Source organism: Leuresthes tenuis, unplaced genomic scaffold (assembly GCF_036924035.1).
Source record: "Leuresthes tenuis unplaced genomic scaffold, fLeuTen1.0.hap1 SCAF_19, whole genome shotgun sequence".
Lineage (NCBI taxonomy): Eukaryota > Metazoa > Chordata > Actinopteri > Atheriniformes > Atherinopsidae > Leuresthes > Leuresthes tenuis.
In genome coordinates, this window is record NW_027325373.1 from 27,469,982 (window position 1) to 27,490,188 (window position 20,207).

The 20,207-nt window shown below is 41.2% G+C and overlaps 2 protein-coding genes across 6 annotated transcripts in view; one reads left to right on the forward strand and one right to left on the reverse strand.

The window, feature by feature from the left end:
• The first annotated feature begins 2,793 nt into the window (after positions 1–2,793).
• On the forward strand, positions 2,794–13,482 carry dync2i2 (dynein 2 intermediate chain 2). Its single transcript, XM_072371586.1, has 9 exons — positions 2,794–2,965; positions 4,412–4,681; positions 4,758–4,867; positions 5,038–5,195; positions 11,356–11,465; positions 11,646–11,816; positions 12,324–12,556; positions 12,636–12,793; positions 13,130–13,482. Exons 1-9 carry the CDS (start codon positions 2,888–2,890, stop codon positions 13,363–13,365), a joined length of 1,524 nt encoding a protein of 507 aa, XP_072227687.1. The 5' UTR covers positions 2,794–2,887; the 3' UTR covers positions 13,366–13,482.
• Positions 13,483–13,490: 8 nt separating this feature from the next.
• The window catches only part of sptan1 (spectrin alpha, non-erythrocytic 1), a 56,521-nt gene continuing 49,804 nt past the window's right edge, over positions 13,491–20,207 (reverse strand). For all 5 annotated transcript variants that reach the window (XM_072371591.1, XM_072371590.1, XM_072371589.1 and 2 more), the window contains 11 exons: positions 19,549–19,625; positions 19,252–19,461; positions 18,776–19,072; positions 18,560–18,672; positions 18,356–18,373; positions 17,812–17,866; positions 15,314–15,510; positions 15,141–15,194; positions 14,912–15,058; positions 13,944–14,091; positions 13,491–13,859 (listed from right to left, as the gene is read on the reverse strand). In XM_072371591.1, the coding sequence (XP_072227692.1) occupies positions 13,734–13,859; positions 13,944–14,091; positions 14,912–15,058; positions 15,141–15,194; positions 15,314–15,510; positions 17,812–17,866; positions 18,356–18,373; positions 18,560–18,672; positions 18,776–19,072; positions 19,252–19,461; positions 19,549–19,625 (1,442 nt within the window). In that variant the 3' untranslated portion in view covers positions 13,491–13,733. The remainder of the gene's footprint in view (positions 13,860–13,943; positions 14,092–14,911; positions 15,059–15,140; positions 15,195–15,313; positions 15,511–17,811; positions 17,867–18,355; positions 18,374–18,559; positions 18,673–18,775; positions 19,073–19,251; positions 19,462–19,548; positions 19,626–20,207) is intronic.

Here is a 20,207-nt window from a genome sequence, read left to right on the forward strand (position 1 = left end):
TCTCTGCCCGATAAAAGCTTCGTAAGAACTCTGTATCTTTGAATCACAACGTCTGTACGTAAATGTTTCCTTGCTACAAGATCACTAAATGTCCTGACATTGTTCCTGTACACAAAAATGAGTACACCCAATGACTGTCTTATACACTCTTCATATAGTCATACTGTTTAAGTAATACAATAAAACTAATTTAAAAAGTGGAATAGTAATACTTTCCAATCAGGCTTTAGGCTCCACCACAGCACTGAGACAGCTCTGATCAAGGTGACAAACGATATTCACTGAACACAGACGCAGGCAAAGTCTCAGTCTTAGTTCTGCTGGACCTGAGTGCTGCCTTTGACACAGCTGACCATGCAATCTTATTACAGAGGTTAGAAGACTGGGAGGGAATCTCTGGTAGTGCTTTAAACTGGTTAAAGTCCTATCTCGAGGACAGGAAATATTTTGTTGAAATTGGTAACTGTGTCTCAGACCAAATGGCTATGACCTGTGGGGTTCCCCAGGGGTCAATCCTGGGACCCCTATTGTTCAATATGTACATGCTTCCATTAGGTTAGCTAATATGCACCTATTATGTGTCCTACCACAACTATGCAGATGACACTCAGATCTACGTGTCACTGACGGCAGGAGAACATGGACCTGTAGGTACATTGTGTCACTGCATCCACACGACATGTGTGGATGCAAAACAATTTTCTCCGGCTAAACTTAAAATCAACAAGACAAAACTTAAATCCTTCTCTGTGGCCCACAGAAACAAAGTGTGAATGTGTTATCAGTCACCTTGAGACTCTCTTAAACCTAATAATAAAGTTAGAAATCTAGGGGTAATATTGGACTCAGACCTGAACTTAAACATCCACATTAAATCAATAACATCAGCAGCTTTCTACCATCTAAAAAACCTTGCCAGAATCAATTGAATAGTGTCTAAACCAGACTTAGAAAGACAAATCCATACTTTTGTCTCCAGCAGGTTAGAGTAGACAGAGATGACTTCCACAACCTGCACCACATCTGTACTGGATCGCTGAGTTTCCTGATTGTATTTCAAAATAATGCATCAATGAATAAAATGTACACCTTATATGATGACACTATATGCATTACACTTTTCAAACTTATTAGAAAAACTTTTGAATATTACAGGAATATCCAAGATTTAGGCTTTATGGAACCAACTTTGTTTATAATTAAAAAATAGAGACATCTAGAAACATCTCCTGATTTAAAAAGAAATGCTATAATACAAAATAAAATGAGCCTTCTAGCCTACATTAAATTCACACTATAACACCTTGATAACACTTTTCCATGCAGGTTGTGGAAGTTGCAACTTTGGCAGCCACTATATCTGAACCTCGTTTAGCCTGATTTTTGAAGTATCACTTGGTTCAAAAGTCATCCAGTGTACTTTGTAGTTTGTTTAAAAATTTAAAAAATGCTGTGTTAAATGGATAGTATGTTGCATTGTTCTGAAAGGGTATACAAGCAACAGCGAGCTCAATTTGTGGCAGTGGCACCCTCTGTGGCACCCTGTGGCAGGGTAGCAGCCAGCGTCTTTTTAATTCATTCATTTTTATTTTCTTTAAGTATTGACCGTCTCTAATGCTTTGTGCGCATGTGTGTCGGGTTACAACTGGTATGTGATTGGATGAGAAAGTTAGTGGGCGGGGTCGATTGTGAGGGACGGAAGCCTGTGAGTGTGTGGAGTTGTGAGAGCAGAGGGTCAAGCAAGTTAACATTTTTGTGTGTAGTTGTTTTTGGCGTGGTTACGGCCAACAGTAACCAAATTCGTCCACTTGTGGAATAGTTCTTCGAATAGTTCTTCGTCAGTCTTTCATCACGTCCTGCCGGACGCTAAAATATATACATAACGCTAAGACATAGTTTCCACCTCAAGTAAATGCAGTGAACTTGTATTATGGGTCTAACACTGTTTATCAAAGAACAACCAATAACTGCATCATCATTTTAAAGTAACTGATTACCGGCAATAGCTACTGACATCTTGTTCGCGGAAAAGCAGGACTGCCTTCCACAAACATCGGCAGCAGCCGTTGTGAGGCTGTGGCAGCATATCTGGCACTCTGTGGCAGCATATCTGGCACTCTGTGGCAGCATATCTGGCACTCTGTGGCAGCATATCTGGCACTGTGGCAGCATATCTGGCACTCTGTGGCAGCATATCTGGCACTCTGTGGCAGCATATCTGGCACTCTGTGGCAGCGTATCTGGCACTCTGTGGCAGCATATCTGGCACTCTGTGGCAGCATATCTGGCACTCTGTGGCAACATATCTGGCACTGTGGCAGCATATCTGGCACTCTGTGGCAACATATCTGGCACTCTGTGGCAGCATATCTGGCACTGTGGCAGCATATCTGGCACTCTGTGGCACCCCCATGGCACCCTCTGACACCCTGTGGCAGCTGGGTCATTTTGTCTGGGTCAAGTCAATTTTATACAGATAACCTGAAACTAAAAACAACTTGCCTGCAGTGATATTCATTCAGTTACATCAACATATTACTCGTGGAAAGTTTTAATCCAACATACATGTGTACTGGGGTGGTAGTAGACGCAGTAGGCTCCTTATATATGGCATATATGGAAGTGACCTACATGGATTAAATGTTAATTTATTAGTCTAAATTATTAATTATAATAGTTTCCAATAGTTTAATTTAATTGTATGACATGGAAACAAAATCTGGAAAGCTGTGTTTTTTTTCTGGAAATAGCGGAAATGAACAGGGGATTTCTCTCTTGCCCCGCGGCGTCGTCTCCGTAACCAGGTAACTGGCTTCGTGTAAAATGGCTGTAGCATGAAACACGTTTAGACTTTAGCTTCTTAATATATTTCATTATCATCTTTAGCATGTTTTCCGACGAAGCTCTTAACTTACCGAGCGTCCAATCACTGTGGAGGAAATGTCAGAAGTCGTCGCAAGAATCGGTACGTTTGAACAACAGCCTCAAATTTGCTTACCAAAGTGTTTGTTTAGCATGTAAAGTTATCCTGCTGTGCTTTGTAATACATTTCCAAAGATAATGTTGCGTTCCATCTGCTTTGAAAGCCATAACTCGAAGCGGGGAATAACGTCTCAACCGACTAAATCGTATTTTGGTTGAAAGTTGGAAATCTGAAGTATTCCATTATAGCGCTAACTAACCGGGGGCTTTCTATTATTAGCAAAACAAGCTAGTCAAGCTAATATCTCTCTGCAAATCAGTATCATATATATATATATATATATATATATATATATATATGATACTGATTTGCATACACACACACAAACACATCTGTGTGTGTGTATATACACACACACAGTGTTTGTGTTTGTGTGTGTGTATGCAAATCAGTATCATATATATATATATATATAAATCAGTATCATATATATGATACTGATTTGCATACACACACACAAACACATCTGTGTGTGTGTATATACACACACACAGTGTTTGTGTTTGTGTGTGTGTATGCAAATCAGTATCATATATATATATATATATAAATCAGTATCATATATATGATACTGATTTGCATACACACACACAAACACATCTGTGTGTGTGTATATACACACACACAGATGTGTTTGTGTGTGTGTATGCAAATCAGTATCATATATATATATATATATAAATCAGTATCATATATATGATACTGATTTGCATACACACACACAAACACTGTGTGTGTGTATATACACACACACAGTGTTTGTGTTTGTGTGTGTGTATGCAAATCAGTCAGAAAATCTAGTATTGTTATTGTCTGTTGCGAAGATGAAAAAATAGTTTAATAAGAATTCGTGTGTCCACGATATATACACAGACAATCTTATATACTTTATATATATGTATATATATCTACATTATATGGTATGTACGAAGAGGAGCAACCACTGGCTACCTCCTCTGCATAGATGGCATAGGTGTAAACGGGAAAAGTGACGTTCCAGCAGAGAATGCACTTACAAGTCGAACGATTTCAAGAAGCTCTTTTTTAAGGCCAAGATGCCAACCATCCATCCATCCATTTTCTATACCCGCTTAATCCGTCGGTCAGGTCGCTGGGGGGCTGGAGCCTGTCCCAGTGATCATCGGGCAAAAGGGTACACCCTGGACAGGTCACCAGTCCATCACAGGGCCACACAGAGACATATGAAACAAAAAAACCTCACACATCCTCACATTCGCTCCTAAGGACAATTTTAGAAACACCAATTAACCTAACATGCATGTTTTTGGACGGTGGGAGGAAACTGTAGTACCTGGAGAGACCAAGAGGACATATCAAGCCAAATTAATTTGTTAAATTCAGAACATTCTCTGCAGTGACAATGTGATTGATCTCTGTGTAAAATGGCCTTTATTTGATATGTTTTAGAGAAGCTGTCAGACCACACCTGTGCACAGTGCCGAGGTGGGAGTTCAAGCTGCGTCTCGTATCATTAGCTATACTCAGACAAAGCCAAAGGACCACATGAGCCACATAACGGAGCAGCAATGTCAACAAAATTGTACTGAATCAGAACCACCTGGCCTTGTGGACTTTCTGCAAGGAGTTGAGGAATTTATTGTTGGAGAATTGGAAAAAAATTTCAGGAGCCATGCTTTTGATGGGTTTCAGGCAAACTGGGAAGATCAAAGTGTTCTGGTAAGCAAAACAAGCACCTAATCAACCTACTTAATCCTTACATTAAGCTCTTTGTTTGAAGATGTTCATTTTGCAGGTTTCATGCTTCAACACCCTTCATCACCCCAGTGCTCAAGAAAAAGGTCTTCATGTCACCAGTGTGTGCTGGAGTTGCACAGGTTCCATTATTGCCTGCGCCTATGGTCGGTATGATAGTTTCATTTTATGTCTTCAAATCTGACACTCGCAAACCTCACTTCATTGTTCATAACTTTTTAAATATCATTCTTCACATATCCAGATCAGATTCAGTTAATGAAGCTTTCCTGGTATCACCATGTATTTGTGGTTAAAATTAACGTTTTTTTGTGGGACAGGATTGATAATGCAGACTGGAGCACTGAGAGTTCTTGTGTTTGCATGTGGAATCTGGACCGTAAATGCCTGCGCACCAACGAAGCTGACCTAGTTATAAATGTTCCTACTGCAGTCACAGCTCTGTGCTGTCATCCCAACCAGCCAGCTCTCATTGCAGGTACACTGTCAGCTTGTGCTCTCATATCATTGGAAATAATAGACTGTTTTCTCTCTTGTCAAAAGAGTCAGAATCACTATTTTCAAAAGCATTAAAATGTGCTGTTCGTGTGGCAATTCAAGAAAAAGAGTAGACTTCATTTGTCAGCAGATGACATTATAAGATGGTTTTTAACAGTTGAGACTCTTGTCTCTATCTTGGACCTGTTCCACAGAGATAGGTATATCTCAAGTGTTGACAATAATGTGACAAATCAGTAATGTCACTTGAATTTGAATATTGGTGTTGCTAATATTCATTTGCTATGGAGGCCCCTAAATGAGATATGGTGCTTGGTAAAGCAAGATAACCCCAATAGAGCTAGACTAAGTACAATTCTTTAATTGTCTACATTTATGCATTTTCAGTGCACATAGTCAAACTATTTTTTTAAATAAATATATATATTTTCATTTTCTTTGGGCAAATATTCTAGTGCGGAAGTTCTAGACCAGCAAAGCCAATTTGTCTGAAAGAAGTTAAGACTCGACACCACATACAACAAGCACTCAGTTCCTGAGGCACTCAGGTCAAAACCCAGGTATTTCTGTCCTTAAGACATGCTTGTAACAAACTGATTGTTTTTCATCGTTGTCATAGAAAAGTTTACTTGAGCTGCATCTGTGTAGCAGTGGAAATGTATGCTTTAATTCTTAATAATATTACCTCATAGAAGCATGGACAAATAGAAAATAATCTACCCCAGCTCAGAACCCTGTGGAACTCCATGACTAAATTCCGTATTTATATGAACAAACTGGAATCTGTTGGATAAATATTACTTAAACCAACCTAGTATGGTATCCAACAGGACAAGCACTGACAGAAGTCCACCATCAAGGGCTAAGATGACATCACAAGTAACTTTTACTAGTGCTGTTTCTGTGCTATAATGTGCTCTGATTCCTGACTGAAACTAAGATTAAGATTATTCCTGTGTAAATGATCTAAGTTGAGCTGCAGTCTTTATCTGTAGAAACCTTAAAAGGGAGATTGAATATACACTCACTGGCCACTTAAGTACACCTGTTCAATTGCTTGTTAACACAAATAGCTAATCAGCCAATCGCATGGCCACAACTCAATGCATTGAATCATATAGAAGAGGCCAAGACAACTTGCTGAAATTCAAACCGAGCATCAGAATGGGGAAGAAAGGGGATTTAAGTGACTTTGAACGTGGCATTTTTGCTGGTGCCAGACGGGCTGGTCTGAGTATTTCAGAAATTGCTGATCAACTGTGATTTTCACGCACAATCATCTCTAGGGTTTACAGAGAAGAGTCCGAAAAAAGAAAAATATCCAGTGACCGCTCACTGGATAGTTTCTCTTTCTGTTGTGTGGATGAAAATGTCTTCTTGATGTGAGACGTCAGAGGAGAATGGGCAGACGGGTTCAAGATGATAGGAAGGCAACAGTATCTTAAATAACCACTCATTACAACTCATTACAATGAGTTCCCTGTACTCCAGTGGCCTCCACAGTTACCAGATCTCAATCCAATAGGGCACCTTTGGGATGTGGTGGAACGGGATATTCGCATCATAGATGTGCAGTCGACAAATCTGCAGCAACTGCGTGCTGCTATCATGTTAATGTGGACCAAAATCTCTGAGGAACATCTTGTTGAAAGTACGCCACGGAGAATTAATGCAGTTCTGACGGCCTATTTCTCTTTTATCACGAATGAGTAATAAACAGTTCTAGCTTTGCAAAGGACTTTATTATATTAGTAAACTCTTTCTAGACTAAGTGAGATTCCTCTAAATTAGTAGAGTGCCATTATCTTTCAAGCTTTCTCAAAGTTTTTAAAGCATGCAGCCTCTTCTGACTGCTTCTTGACCCTTCTTTTTCAAATGGGCAACATTGTCCATGTTGTAAGCATTGAAAATGTAACTCTGTCTACGAGATATTAATTTGTGTAGGAGTACAATTTTGGTCACTGCATCTGTATTGATGTACAAACATTGAAAACATAGCATTGAAAACAGTATTAACCCCTTTAACGCTTTTACGTCCCGTTGGCAGTACGTTGCATACTTCAGGACAAATCTGGGGTTTTCCCAGATTTGTACCAGATTTGTACCGTTGGAAAGCTAAGGGTCTATATATACCAATCCAGGATACAATCAGAATTGTGGACACAGTAAAAACTTATGTAAAACCAATCGCAAATACAAAAATGTCACCTATAAAGCCTCACAGTATTCTAAGAAAAGATACAACTCCAACAAAAATGGTCCTGTTACGTCGGCAAGGGTCCAGTTAATGTACTCCAGTAAAATAGTTAGTCTACAACAAGTCTTACGCCCACAAAGACACATACTCTGCGGCGGAAAATTTTCAAAATTTCCGTCAGTTGCATATTTTTCCGCATATTCTTAATCATAACTTCAGTTAGCATGCATGTATTAGCCACACCGTGATACCGAAAAAGCTCTGGGGCCTCATGTACAAAGACTTGCGTGGATTTCCTACTGAAATATGGTGCACGCTCAAACCAAAATGCCCTGCAACGTATAAAAATATCCAGATGTATCAATGTGTGCGCACGCATGAATCCAAGCACATTTCGTTTGTACATCCCAATCAACGTGGAATTGAGCACACATGTCGGAGTACCCGACTCCTCCCTGTCCACGCCCCTACTTAAATATGCAAATCATTTAAATGAGCCCTGCACCTGCGATTTCTCTCTCTGCACGATCAGAAAATAAAGAAAAAAGAATGAGTAAGACGGGAAAAAGAATAACTTAACGGAAAGCGAGATGGAGGTGCTACTTTCTGAAGTGGAGGCCCGCAAAAATGTGCTCTTTGTCACGCTGTCCTACCATATAAGCAGCAAACGTAAGAGGAGTGGGTGGGAGAGCGTGAGCGAGGCCTTTAATGCTGTGGGGTCTAAGAAGCACACACAAGCAGAGGTGAAAAAGAAGTGGTCCGATATTAAAGGGGAACGCCGGTATTTTTAAACCTAGACCTTATTTCTGGCATGAAATACGTTTATCTACTCACTGAGAAGTGGTCCCAGTAGAGTGCCTGTGTAGAAATCCCTCCGTTAGCTCTCCTATAGCCGCAAGTAGCCACATAACAGCACCTATGAGCTAACAGCGCTATAGTTTCACGTTCGTTCATTCATTTGTCTTAAAGTATTGGTGAAATAAAGACAGATAATGCCTTATTTAGAGGCTGCATCGTCATTGCCCCGTTCACTCCGTTATATGAATGTACACCGATCGCGAGTTATCTAAATAGCTTCCGAAGGACACCGACTTTCGCCAAACTGTTCTCGGTGAGTAGATAAACGTATTTCATGCCAGAAATAAGGTCTAGGTTTAAAAATACCGGAGTTCCCCTTTAAGGTGGATGTGAAGCGGAGTCTGGCTACACACCACCGAAGTGTGGCCAAAACAGGCAGGGCGGGGGGGCGCTGTTTGGACAGAGAGTCGGCACAACTATGGGTGACACTGCGCTCTCAGGGGGGGTGGGTGTGGGAGTGTGGGTGACTCTGATTACCCCCAAAGTAAATACCTGTATTTGTGTAACTCACAACAAACGTGTTCATACAGTAACCTAGAGGAGAAGTGCGCCGGGGAAAAGGTGAAGCTAATTATGACACTTCACACTTTACGTACGGGGTTATTAACATGTGCACACAGAGACGATCAGGGGCTTGCTAGAAAGATCTTAAGCTGTAGTTTAACCAGCAAAAAACAGCAAGTTTCTAACTTTAACCACCAACTATGATGCTGTAAAGACGGGGTAGAAATTGGGGGCGCACATGCTCAATGCACGTCACATGACAATTATATTAGGACAATTACACGAATAAAGTTACTCACCAAGAAGCCACCCATCGCGCACAGTGCCAGCTTGTAGTCTGTTCCCAACAATTCTGTTACTAAATGTATGAATCGTGCGTTGAATCAGGCCCCCCCCCCCCCCCCCCCCACAAAGCATTTGCACATCGCATACGATCTGTACATTGATGGAATTAAAATGTTTCCTGTTGTTATACAAATTCATCATGTGATGGGCTTTCATAGCACTGTGTGTGCAGTCGATAGCTCCGATTACATTAGGAAAACCAGCTCTCGCTTCAAATTGCGCTTCAATGTTGACTTGTTCGACTGCATTGTGGGAATTTGATATACCTGCTGAGATGCAGATAATTCTGTTCCACTCGGCTGGCGTGGCTCAGCTCAGGGTCGACTGGTACAGCCCCAATCGGTTGGCCAGCTCCCTCTGGAATGCCCCGGTTGCTTAAACCCCAGTGTGCACAGCACCTGTGGCACAAAGCAGTGCATGGCTCCTTGTTGTTGCGCTCAAACACCGGCCACAGCTCTGCGCACAGTTCCAGGAGGATTGCCCTCAAAACGGCTGATGAGCCAGTTGTCATCATGTGCCAGAAAATCCTCTCTGTCTCTGAACACACGCTCTCTTCCAATTGCACCATTTACAAAGTCTTCCAATATCGCTAAAGCAGCCATTGTTTTTAATGGTATGCATTGCAACACTTTGCGCACGCTTTTATATCCACTCGTGTAATTGCAGACACATGGGTGTGTTAATTGTTCATCAGTGTTAATTGTTCACGTGTCTCAGATGTGCACATCACTCAGTCTGAGGACAAATTGTGTTCACATTTACTTATTATAACAGTTTGCCAACATCACCTCTAAGTGTCGCCAAAGAATCAGCAGCTGTAGAAAAGTGCGTATGACAGCCCTGAAGTTGACGTGAGGCACCACACATTTCCATGGTCATTTTGCTCTTGATACGTCTGATTGTTGATGTGAAAAAGTGCGTACGCCACTTTTTTGTGCGTACGCACCCTTTGTACATGAGGCCCCTGGTCTTAAAACTTTTGATTGACATCTGACTTATTCCAATAGATGACTGTTTACCCTGTCTGCTGGGGCACAATAGTCAATTACTCACTGATTCATCAAAAGTATCTGCACCTATTCTTATGTGTGAGGCTCGTTAATCAGTGACAGACCACTTTACTACTCTACGACTACTGAGCCAAAGAGTAGATATTCACAAAATAAATATATATAGGCCACATTATATTAAACAAGATTAAAAAATAATTTGTGCTTCATCGTTATATTGAGTGGAATTCGTTCTAATGGCATATTCTGTCATAACGGAAATTCTCCTGTAAATTACATCTCCACTCTAATTCAAAGGTGTTCTATCGGGTTGAGGTCAGGACTCAGTTGTGCAGGCCAGTCAAGTTATTCCACACCATATTTGCTCATCCATGTCTTGAGTCAGTTGCTGTCGTTCCCAATCGCTTCCACTATGTTATAATACCACTGACAGTTGACTGTGGAATATTTAGTCCCCCGTTCACTTAAACTGGCTGCTGTCACCCCCATCCTCAAATAACCTGGACTTAACCCTGACATCATGTCAAACCTCAGCATCACTGGCACTGCACTCTCCTGGCTCAAATCATACCTCACAGACCGACAACAATTCACCCATATCAACAACTGCACCTCCTCCACTGTTCCTCTGTCCCAAGGCGTCCTCCAGGGTTTGGTACATGGTCCTCTCCTCTTCATTCTTTATCTGCTCCCCCTTGGCAACATCATTCGCCACCATGGTCTCCATTTCCACTGTTATGCTGATGACGTCCAGCTTTACATCTTCACCAATTCCATCACCCCCGCCACTCACTCCTCTCTCGCCGTTATCGGCCCCAAATCCCTCATCAAAACCACAGACAGTTTCCGCCTCATCATCAACAATTCCATCCTGTTTCCATCCCCCCATAGTCTGCAGTTTGGATTATAATTACAATGAACTGAATTCCAATTGGCTTGAATTGGACTATATTATTTAAGTGCCTTGAGATGACATGTATTGTAATTTGGCGCTATATGAATAAAACTGAATTGAATTGAATTTTTTTGAAGCTTTCAATCATATATTCATGTCGCTCCAATTAGTTTAACTCTGGCCGTTGTTTGTGCCTTCAGCGTAGTTACTCAATTCCACTTGATGTTTCACAGCTATTGAATTTGTAATTGTAGTATTGAGAAAATAAAAGACATAGCCTGTCACTGATTAACTGTATTAAGAGTGTGTGTGTTCAACACTGTGGCTGCAGGGGGTCTATACAGTGGAGATGTAGTTGTCTGGGACATCAGTCGGACTCAGGATCCTGTGCTGGCTCAGACTGTAATGTCTTCAGACAGCCACAGAGAGCCTGTTAATCAGGTAAATGGGTTCAGTTTTTTTTACTTTCTGTCTGTGTATGTCTGTCATTTCACATAACATTTTGATGGACTTGGTAATATGCTCACTACGAATGAGCTGGGTATAGAAACCAGCACAGTGGTCTGCAGTTTGTCTAATAAGAAGGTTTTACAAAAACAAACATGTTGCTTGTGTTTCCAGGTAGCCTGGGTGTCCCTGCAGAAGAAAGGGGAATATGGGGTGCTGAGTGCTAGTTCAGGAGGAAGAGTACTTCTGTGGATGGTGGTCTCTGTCCAGGGAAAGTTGGTCCTAAATGCTGCATATGCCTTAATACAACAGCAAGTTCCCCACAGCGGCAGTTCTAGCTTCAAGGCAAGTCCCAGAATTAAACTAAACTGAACTTGTAGAACTGTTTTCTGCACTATGTTTTTTGTTTTCTACACTGTATCTCGTGCCAGACGAGATACCAGAGTTCCTGAACAGAATTATCAGAGGCCAGTAGAGTACGAATATATCATACTGTATCAGTTTAAGTACGTAACAGATTTAATGGATTAAACAAGTTTCGCTGTAGCCCATAAGCTATATGATTTAGTCATGTTCATCTAAATCTCCTGGGAACGTTCAGGATCAGTGCAGGCGTGAATTACAGTGTCCCATCATTGAGAGGGAAATAAATTAGGCTTAACAAGATTTACATACTTAATTGCATCCATGGTATTTATTTAAATACTGTGTGCTCTTTCAGTTCCTGAAGTACAAGAGTGATATTTAAAAAAAGCCCCAAACAGCAAGCAATTTAGTTTAAGTGATATGCGGTGTGGTCCTGTATTTGTAAAGAGATAAATAACTTTTTTTTTTTAAACTGTCATTCCATAGGTCTGCAGCAGCAAAAGTGTGGGTGTCACTTCCTTGGCTTTGTCTCCATGGGACCCTGACACTTTCCTGGTAGGTTCTGAGGATGGCCTGCTGCTCAGATGCTCTTTCTCCTCCAAAATACTGGCTGCAGTGCCTTCCGAGGGCAAGAGTGTGGTAATGAAAGCCCCAGCAGTGTTCTCATTCACGCCTTGCAGTGGCCCTGTGTACTCAATACACTGCTCACCTTTCCACAGGTGATGGCTCTTCTCTCATAGCAAACACAGGATCAATGGAAATATCATGTGGAGTTGACTTTTTGACTCATGTTTGCAGGAACCTGTTTGTGAGTGCAGGGACTGATGGTCTGGCCCACATCTACTCTTTGCTGCAGTCAGACCCACTGCTCTCTCTCAGAGTTTCAGATTCGTATGTGTTTCAGGTGCAGTGGTCTCCAACTAGGCCACTAGTTTTTGCTGCAGCCACTGGACAAGGTGCAGCATTAAAGCCATGTACACAATCTCTACATTTTTGTTAAGCTTGTTTTTTTATATATATATATATATACACATGTAGGTATTTAAATATATACAGTACCATTTTGGACACCTTCTCATTCAATGTTTTTTCTCGTTTTCTTTTCTACATTGTAGATTAATGCTGAATTAATCAAATCAGCTTCATTAGGTAGTCACCTGGAATGGTTTTCAGTTACCAGCTGTGCCTTGTGAAGAGTACATGTTTGGAATTTGTTGCCTTCTTAATTTATTCAAGACCATCAGTTGTGATGCACATATAATCCTGACTCATACTGAAAATCTCTTCCCCAGGTGAGGTGCAGATTTTTGACCTGGGCTGCAGGTCCCCCAGACCAGCAGCCACCATTGAGGGAGGTGCGGGTCAAGCAGCTACTTGTTTGGCCTTCAGTTGTAACAACCCTGACCTCTTGGCAGTTGGAAAAGCAGATGGGACAGTTGGCATTTGGCGGCTGAGTGATGATTTATTTGAGCAGAATCCCAGAGAAAGCAGCCAGCTTGACTATATAGCCAATCAAGTGGCAGAATGAGAAACTTTGACCAGGAGAAACGAAGACTCCTGATTGGACTGGCTCATCACACTAATCATTTTTGTAACAATTGTTTTTTGGTGTTGCAATTTTGAAATGAAATAAACACAAAAGACATTTCCAGTTCTAACCAGTGTTTATTAAAGCTTACTGCAGTTGTTAAGGTGTTGTCACAATATTAGTTCTTGAATTTATTAAAAGCACAAGCTAAAAGCAGTCACATTCAAATGCAGATAGAGCCACTATGCAACGAGAACCACAGATAGTTCAAGGTACAACAAGATAAATAATACATATTAGTGAGTACTTCTAGTGCCACAATCATGCAGTTTCAGCAGTGTGGAAAGTGGTCACTGGTTGGTGCAGGATCAGTTGACAAACAGGGAGCGAGTGAATTCAACAAAGTCAAAAGCTGATGGTAGCTCACGGCCCTTGCTGTCAAGGTAGGGCTTCATATGTGAGAGGCAGTAGTCTGCCTGCTCCTTGGTCAGGTTCTAAAAGTAAAAAAAAACAACAGTGAGAACTAAATCTAGATCGTACTGAAAGTGATAAAGTGGCATACAATGAACAAGTCCTACCTGGTAAAGCTCTTCTTTAGTAACATAAGGTTTGTTCTCGGAGCTGAGAGCTCGGAAAGCGCTTTCAATCTCTTCACTGGACTTGACATTCTCCGTCTCACGACTGATCATGAATGCCATGTACTCCTGCAGCGACACGTTGCCATCCCTGCAAAGTTTGGTCATGTTTAGACAACAGATATTTAATCCCTCATTAAATCTGCCACTCCTATTATCTGTTAGGTCTATAGCAGGTTTTAAACAAACACCAGAGATGTTCTCTAGACTGTAGACAAGTCGATCGAGTCTTTTTTCACAGCAGGAGGCTTTCTGCTGGAGATATGCTAGAAATGAGAAGGGGTAGGGGTGCAGGGAAATGAGTGTGTAGAACATGGAGGAGTCAGCTCTTGATGCAGAAAGGTCTGAAAAAAATATAAATCACTCTTTTTTTTGCTTTTTTTCTCTCATTGTGTTGATGAGCATGGATCGGTTCATATCCACAATAATGAGGAGTGAGCAGAAAGCTGCATACATCATCCCAGCAGAAAATACAAACCCTCAGCCCACACAGATGCACGTGTGTGTTCTCAAGCCAACTCACACAGCAACAGTGTATGAACATCTTGGCTGCTCACTCACTGATATTCAGCAGATTTTACCATGAAGCTGGGGGTGAAATTGATGTCCAAAGTGAATGTTGTAGACATTTTCGTTCAATGGAACATTGCGATTGCATGGACCCCGGGAAGACTAGTGGTCGCCAAGGCGGCAGCTAATGGGGATCCATCCAAAATGTTAAAGCTTATTTGTTGGAACTCCAGTGCATGTGTGAAAGTAACTCAGCTTTAGGCATAAGCAGATTCTGTGAACTGAAGTAGTTGTGTGAAAGTCATAGATGTACTATACCATTTAGAACATTAGCAGTTTGTTACATTTATATTGGCTAAATTGTAGAGCAATGTAAAACATAGTTTAAAAATGTGTTTGACCTGTTTGGATCCACAGTGTCAAGTATGGCTTCAAACTCAGGATCAGGTTCTCCTTCTTCCACCATGGGTAGGTCATAGCCCAGTGAGCGCAGACATGACTTGAACTCCTGGTGATTCAGACGTCCAGACTTCTCCTTATCAAAGTGCCTATATAATCCAGGTAAGGATTATGGTTAGATTACAGCATAGACAACATAAATCCTGAATAAGTCCAGAAAAAGCTACTTACTTGAACATCATGCTAAACTCCTTAAGAGCCTCCTCTGTCACACCAGTGGTGTTCCTAAATTGAGGAAATTAAATACAAGCTTATAGCTGCATCAAGTTTTCTTTATACACTTTAATATTGTGTTTGAATTCATAATTCATTTAGTTGTAAACTGTTGGTCTTGTGGTGTGTACCTAGCCTGTATCTGTTGCTCAAGGTTGTGCTGCATTCTCATTCCTAGTTGGTCCAGCTGGTCCCACTGCTGGGCCAGGCCCACTGTGCTATGCTCTGTGTACTTGTTGTCCAAGATCAGTGCTTCCTCCATGGCTGCACCTAGGTCTTCAATCTTCTTCAGCTGGCTACGCATGGCACGGATCTCCTGGTGCTTACGCTACACATGTGAGCCCAAAATCAATCATCACTGCCACAAAGTGTCTCACAGCCAGTTCCATTTGTATGCATCCAAATTCACAATCATTATCATTTCACATCATTTTGAAAACAATGAAAACTATATATATATACAAGACCTGACAAAAATAGTTGAAGTAACACTCTTGGATGATTTTCATACATCTGTATCCCTGTACTTTGTGATTTAATACAGAATGTCATTCAGATTAAATTCTGCATAGATCTGCAGGAGAGTCTGCTAGACGTCACTTTTCTTTGTTGCAGGTCTAGTAACACAAAGATTACTGCCTGAAGAAAACGAATGAACACTTCACCACTCCTTTAAAGTATGCTTGCTGATGATAAAATTGTTCTCAATCCAATTGAAAACAAACTTGCATGTAAAACAGAATTGTAGGACAACCTTATCTCCCCTTCACAGTGTTGCCACAGTTAGGAACCTCCTGTTTAAGAACGATGCAGATGCAAATCTACTGCATGCATTTGGTACTTCAAGATTGAACAACTGTAATTCTTAATTATTGAGTTGTACTAAAAGGTTTCCGAGAAGCCTCCAGCTGATCAAAAACGTTACAGTAATTTCTGATAAGAAACTAGCAGAAGAGATCATTTTTGTCCAGTTTTAGCTGGTCTTCATTCTTAAATCAAGAACAGAATTTCAAATTCTTCGCCTCACATACAAAGCTCTTAATGACTAAGCCCCATCATATCTTGCAAATCTCAGTTAAATGTATTTTCTCATGAGAGCACTTTATTGCTTTAAAAGAGCACTTTAATTTTACAAACCCTCGGTATCCCAAGTCAGCCTCCAATCATCAGGCACCTCTCTTCTGGAACCAACTGCCAGTTTGGCTTCCTTTGAGATCATATCTAAAAAGCTTAGTTGGGATTGCTCAAAAGCCTGAAACATGAGAGCTCGAGCACCTGTCATGATGCATCTTCTCATTCTCTTCTTTCACACGGCATTATTTTTGTCATCAACTTGTTTCTCTTCTCTGCAGATGGCTATCCCCAGCCTTGTGTTAAGGTGCTTGCTAACCCTTTTGTCTTGTTATTGCAACCCCCAACCGGTTGAGGAAGATGTCTGGTTCTTTCTGGAGGAAGCTTTCCTTTCCACTGTCGCCTCCTGCATACTCAGGACAGGAGATTAAATCAAATAGAAGTTCTGATGTGATCTGTTGGGGTTTTTTTTGTTGCATTTGTTGTATTTTTCGGACCATAAGGCGCACTTAAAATCCTTTCATTTTCTCAAAAATCGACCGTGCGGTGCACCTAATATATGAATTCATTCCGGTTGTGCTTTCTGACCTGGAACCGATTTTATGCGGTACACAAACCATCAAGCAGTGCAGCTTTGTAACTTACCAAGGCCATCCTAAAACATTTTGACAGATGTTTGAACGTTGAGCATTACGGGCCACCGTAGTCACGAGCCTCGCGGAGTAATACTATCTGTGCCTCAATATTAAGGAGTGTGCGTTCATTCATTCATTTTCTATACTAGCAGCATGGCAGGCAAACCTATGGCTGCTCAGGAAGGCGTCATGAGTCCACACACCAGGTTGCATCGATGCATCATATCACAGATTTGGCATACGGGCAAACGGAAATTAAAAATTCCACATGACAACTTTTGTGCGGCTTGATGTGTTGGTGGCGCTAGAGAGTTCACTTTTTTGGCACGAAAATTCTCGACTTTGCTCATGGGACTGTTATGAATACGTGTGCCAAATTTCAGAACTTTTTACCACAGCGTTCATGGGGCTGCCATAGATTTCAATTGCAGCAGAAAGTAGAATAATTCCTGTTTGACGTGTCGGTGTTGAGTTTGATTGGCTGCTACGGGCTAATGGAAGCGAAATTAAAAAAAGCCACACGATAACTTTTGTGAGGCTTGGTCTGAAGATTCTGTGTGTCAAGTCCCGTGGAAATCAGACGATCTGTGTGACCTGAAATGCTTTTTGAAAGTTTTTGATATAATTCAAAATGGCGGAAAATCCAAGATGGAGCAAATGAGGTCAAAGCATGCCTTGACCTCATCTACATCCAGGGATTCCAACGGTACCTCATTTCTGCAATTTGGACCAATGGGTCCAAAGATATGAGCAACTGTTTTGCTAAATATAGCGCCCCCTATAGGTCAAAGGTCACCAAAACTCTTGGGCCTCTTAAAGAAGTTTGGCCCCCCAATAATAGGAAAAGCTACTAACACAATTAACTCGCTGTTAGGTACAGAGTCATTAATGTAATGATTTTCAACAGTGAAAATTATATTTACCTTAGTAGCCTCCAGCTGGGACTCCAAGGTACCAGACTCTTCCACCATGCATGACCTGAGACCAACAATTGATATTTAAAACAAAGCAGCAGCAGACTATAGAAAAGCACAACACTCATTCTGATAAACACACTTAATAGGATTGCACAAATTCTCTCCTAGTTTCCATCCCTAAAGTACTTTAAGTGCTCGGTGCTTATAGTTTGAGTACTGGATGAGAAGTGTCAGTACAATAAGAAGGTGCTGAGGACAATGGGGATAGTGTGTTTTTGGACTCAAAGGTGGGAGGTCATAAAGGTTTGAAACTGCAATTCACAGCTTAGGTTTCCAGCAGACACCATTTTGCTTTACAGTTTTGGCCTCTTTAACGCCACTAAGTATTTGTGTTTGGCTGTAAATTGGCACGGCTCACGCAGACATTTGTTTTCATTATTTCAATGAATCCCCAAACTGTAAGAGTCAAGGTCTCGTGTTACTTTAAAACAGCCACATTGTTTCACCATCAAATCATCCAACTTCAAACAAGAAAAAAAGCGATATTAACCCATCCAGAAGATACGTCCTGAGAAGCACATCAATCCAAAGCACCAGCAAGGAAGCAGCCCCAAGTGTAGGGATGGGGGAGAAGGTATGGTGAGAAAAAGAGAAACACAAAAACATTAACAAGTTTATGTCAGAACACAACAGAGGACAAACAAGAAAGAACTACAAAATGTTAAAGACCCTAAGAGAAGAATACATCCTTTACCTGGTCTCCTGTAGCCACTGGTGGAAAGCATTAGCGTGCTGTGCAAACTCTTGGCGTAACTTGTCATTTTCCTCCTGCCTCCTCTGCTCCTTTTGCAGCTCCAGCTCCCGCTCCTAAACTCATTTAAGAAGAACAAAGACACCAGCAAGATAAGGTTGAATTATTTGGAAATCTTTTAAAAACACTCCTAAATGAGCAGAATTTCCATGTAGAGACCTTGATGATCTTCTGCAGGTTCCTCCAGGTCTCCTCCAGGGCCTCCATGGTGAACCAGGTGTAGGGATTAGACACTACCTGGTAATTCTTAATCTGCTGGTCCAGCTCTGCCAGCTGGTTGAAGTCAGCCTGAGCTGAGCTTAGTGAGGAACGGAAAGCCTCATGAGCTTCACGCAGTGCTCGAATCTCCTCCAGAGAGTTGCACCTCACCGGATCAGTCAGGTCCTCCTCTGCATTCTCAAACCAACTGTTGAAGGCAGATGCCTTCTTGGCAAATGTCAAGAACAAGTCTTCAACCTGCGATCGAAGTCAAGAGGACATAAGAGTCCTGAAAATTAGTCAAACTGACCAGTTTTTATTATTATTTTATTTATTTTTTTAACCACCCTGGGAGACCTTAAAATGCTCCAATTGAAACAGATTTCAATGAACATTTTTTGAAGGCAATGAAAACAATATCCTCAGTTTGTCTTTACCTTTCTGAAGTGCTCCTGAGCCTCGAGAAGTTTCTTCTTACGAGCAGTAGAGTTTGACAGGAGGTGGTTCCAGCGCTTTATCAGGGCAGCATGACGATCTTCGATGGCTTTTGACTGGACGTGTTTAGCAGCTAGCAGCTGATCCTTTAGAGCTGTAATGTTGGTGATGCCCTCCTGCTGGAAGGCCTGGAGACCAGCATCAAATGTTTCCTGCAGACAGAGGAGCAATAAGAAAGAAGATTTTAATGTCACAGTACAGAGAAGAAGAAGAATTCTATCTTCTGAGGGAAGGTATACCTGTTTGGTGAGCAGAGTTTGTACAGAAGACAAGTCCCGGCCATAGTCATCAGTCTTCAAACTGTTTTCCTTTTCACCTAAACACAATCCATATCAGCCATTCAGAGATGATGACACCGTGAAATATATACTGATGATACTCAGTCAACTTAAACAACTATTCAATGAATAGTTTCTGATTTTTGACATTGCTGGCCTACTACACCTCACAGGGAGCAAAGTAAGTGGAACAGAACAAGTAGGCAGATCGCCCCTGTCCAAAGTTTAAACTACAGCTCATTTACAGAAATATCTTTCCTCTGCCACTCGCATAGTTTGACTGCAACAAACTCCAGTCTTACACCGGGAACAAGATAAATACAGGAAGCTGAGCACATACACTGCAGCTGCTGGCTTTCAATCAAATAAATGAGCAACACTGCAGAAAAACTTGGCTCCCTTCAAACAACAATCAAAGAAAATGTTCTGCTTGTTCTGCTTGCACACCAGAGTTTAGAGTTTAGATTATGAAGTGACAAAAATCAATAACAAAGATTATGCACTGGACTCATAAACATTACTTTTTAATATCAAATCAGTAAGCCTGAAATACAAACTTTTGAGAATGTTGAGCTCCATCAATATTAATGTTACGGTAGGATTTCCAGTCTGAGTTGTTC

Excerpts from the sequence above, each read along its gene's own strand:
- dync2i2 (XM_072371586.1), top strand. The coding sequence starts at position 2,888 with ATGTTTTCCGACGAAGCTCTTAACTTACCGAGCGTCCAATCACTGTGG. Across the intron at positions 2,966-4,411 it reads AGAAGTCGTCGCAAGAATCG|AGAAGCTGTCAGACCACACC; the intron begins GTACGTTTGAAC and ends GATATGTTTTAG. Across the intron at positions 12,557-12,635 it reads CACTGCTCACCTTTCCACAG|GAACCTGTTTGTGAGTGCAG; the intron begins GTGATGGCTCTT and ends TCATGTTTGCAG.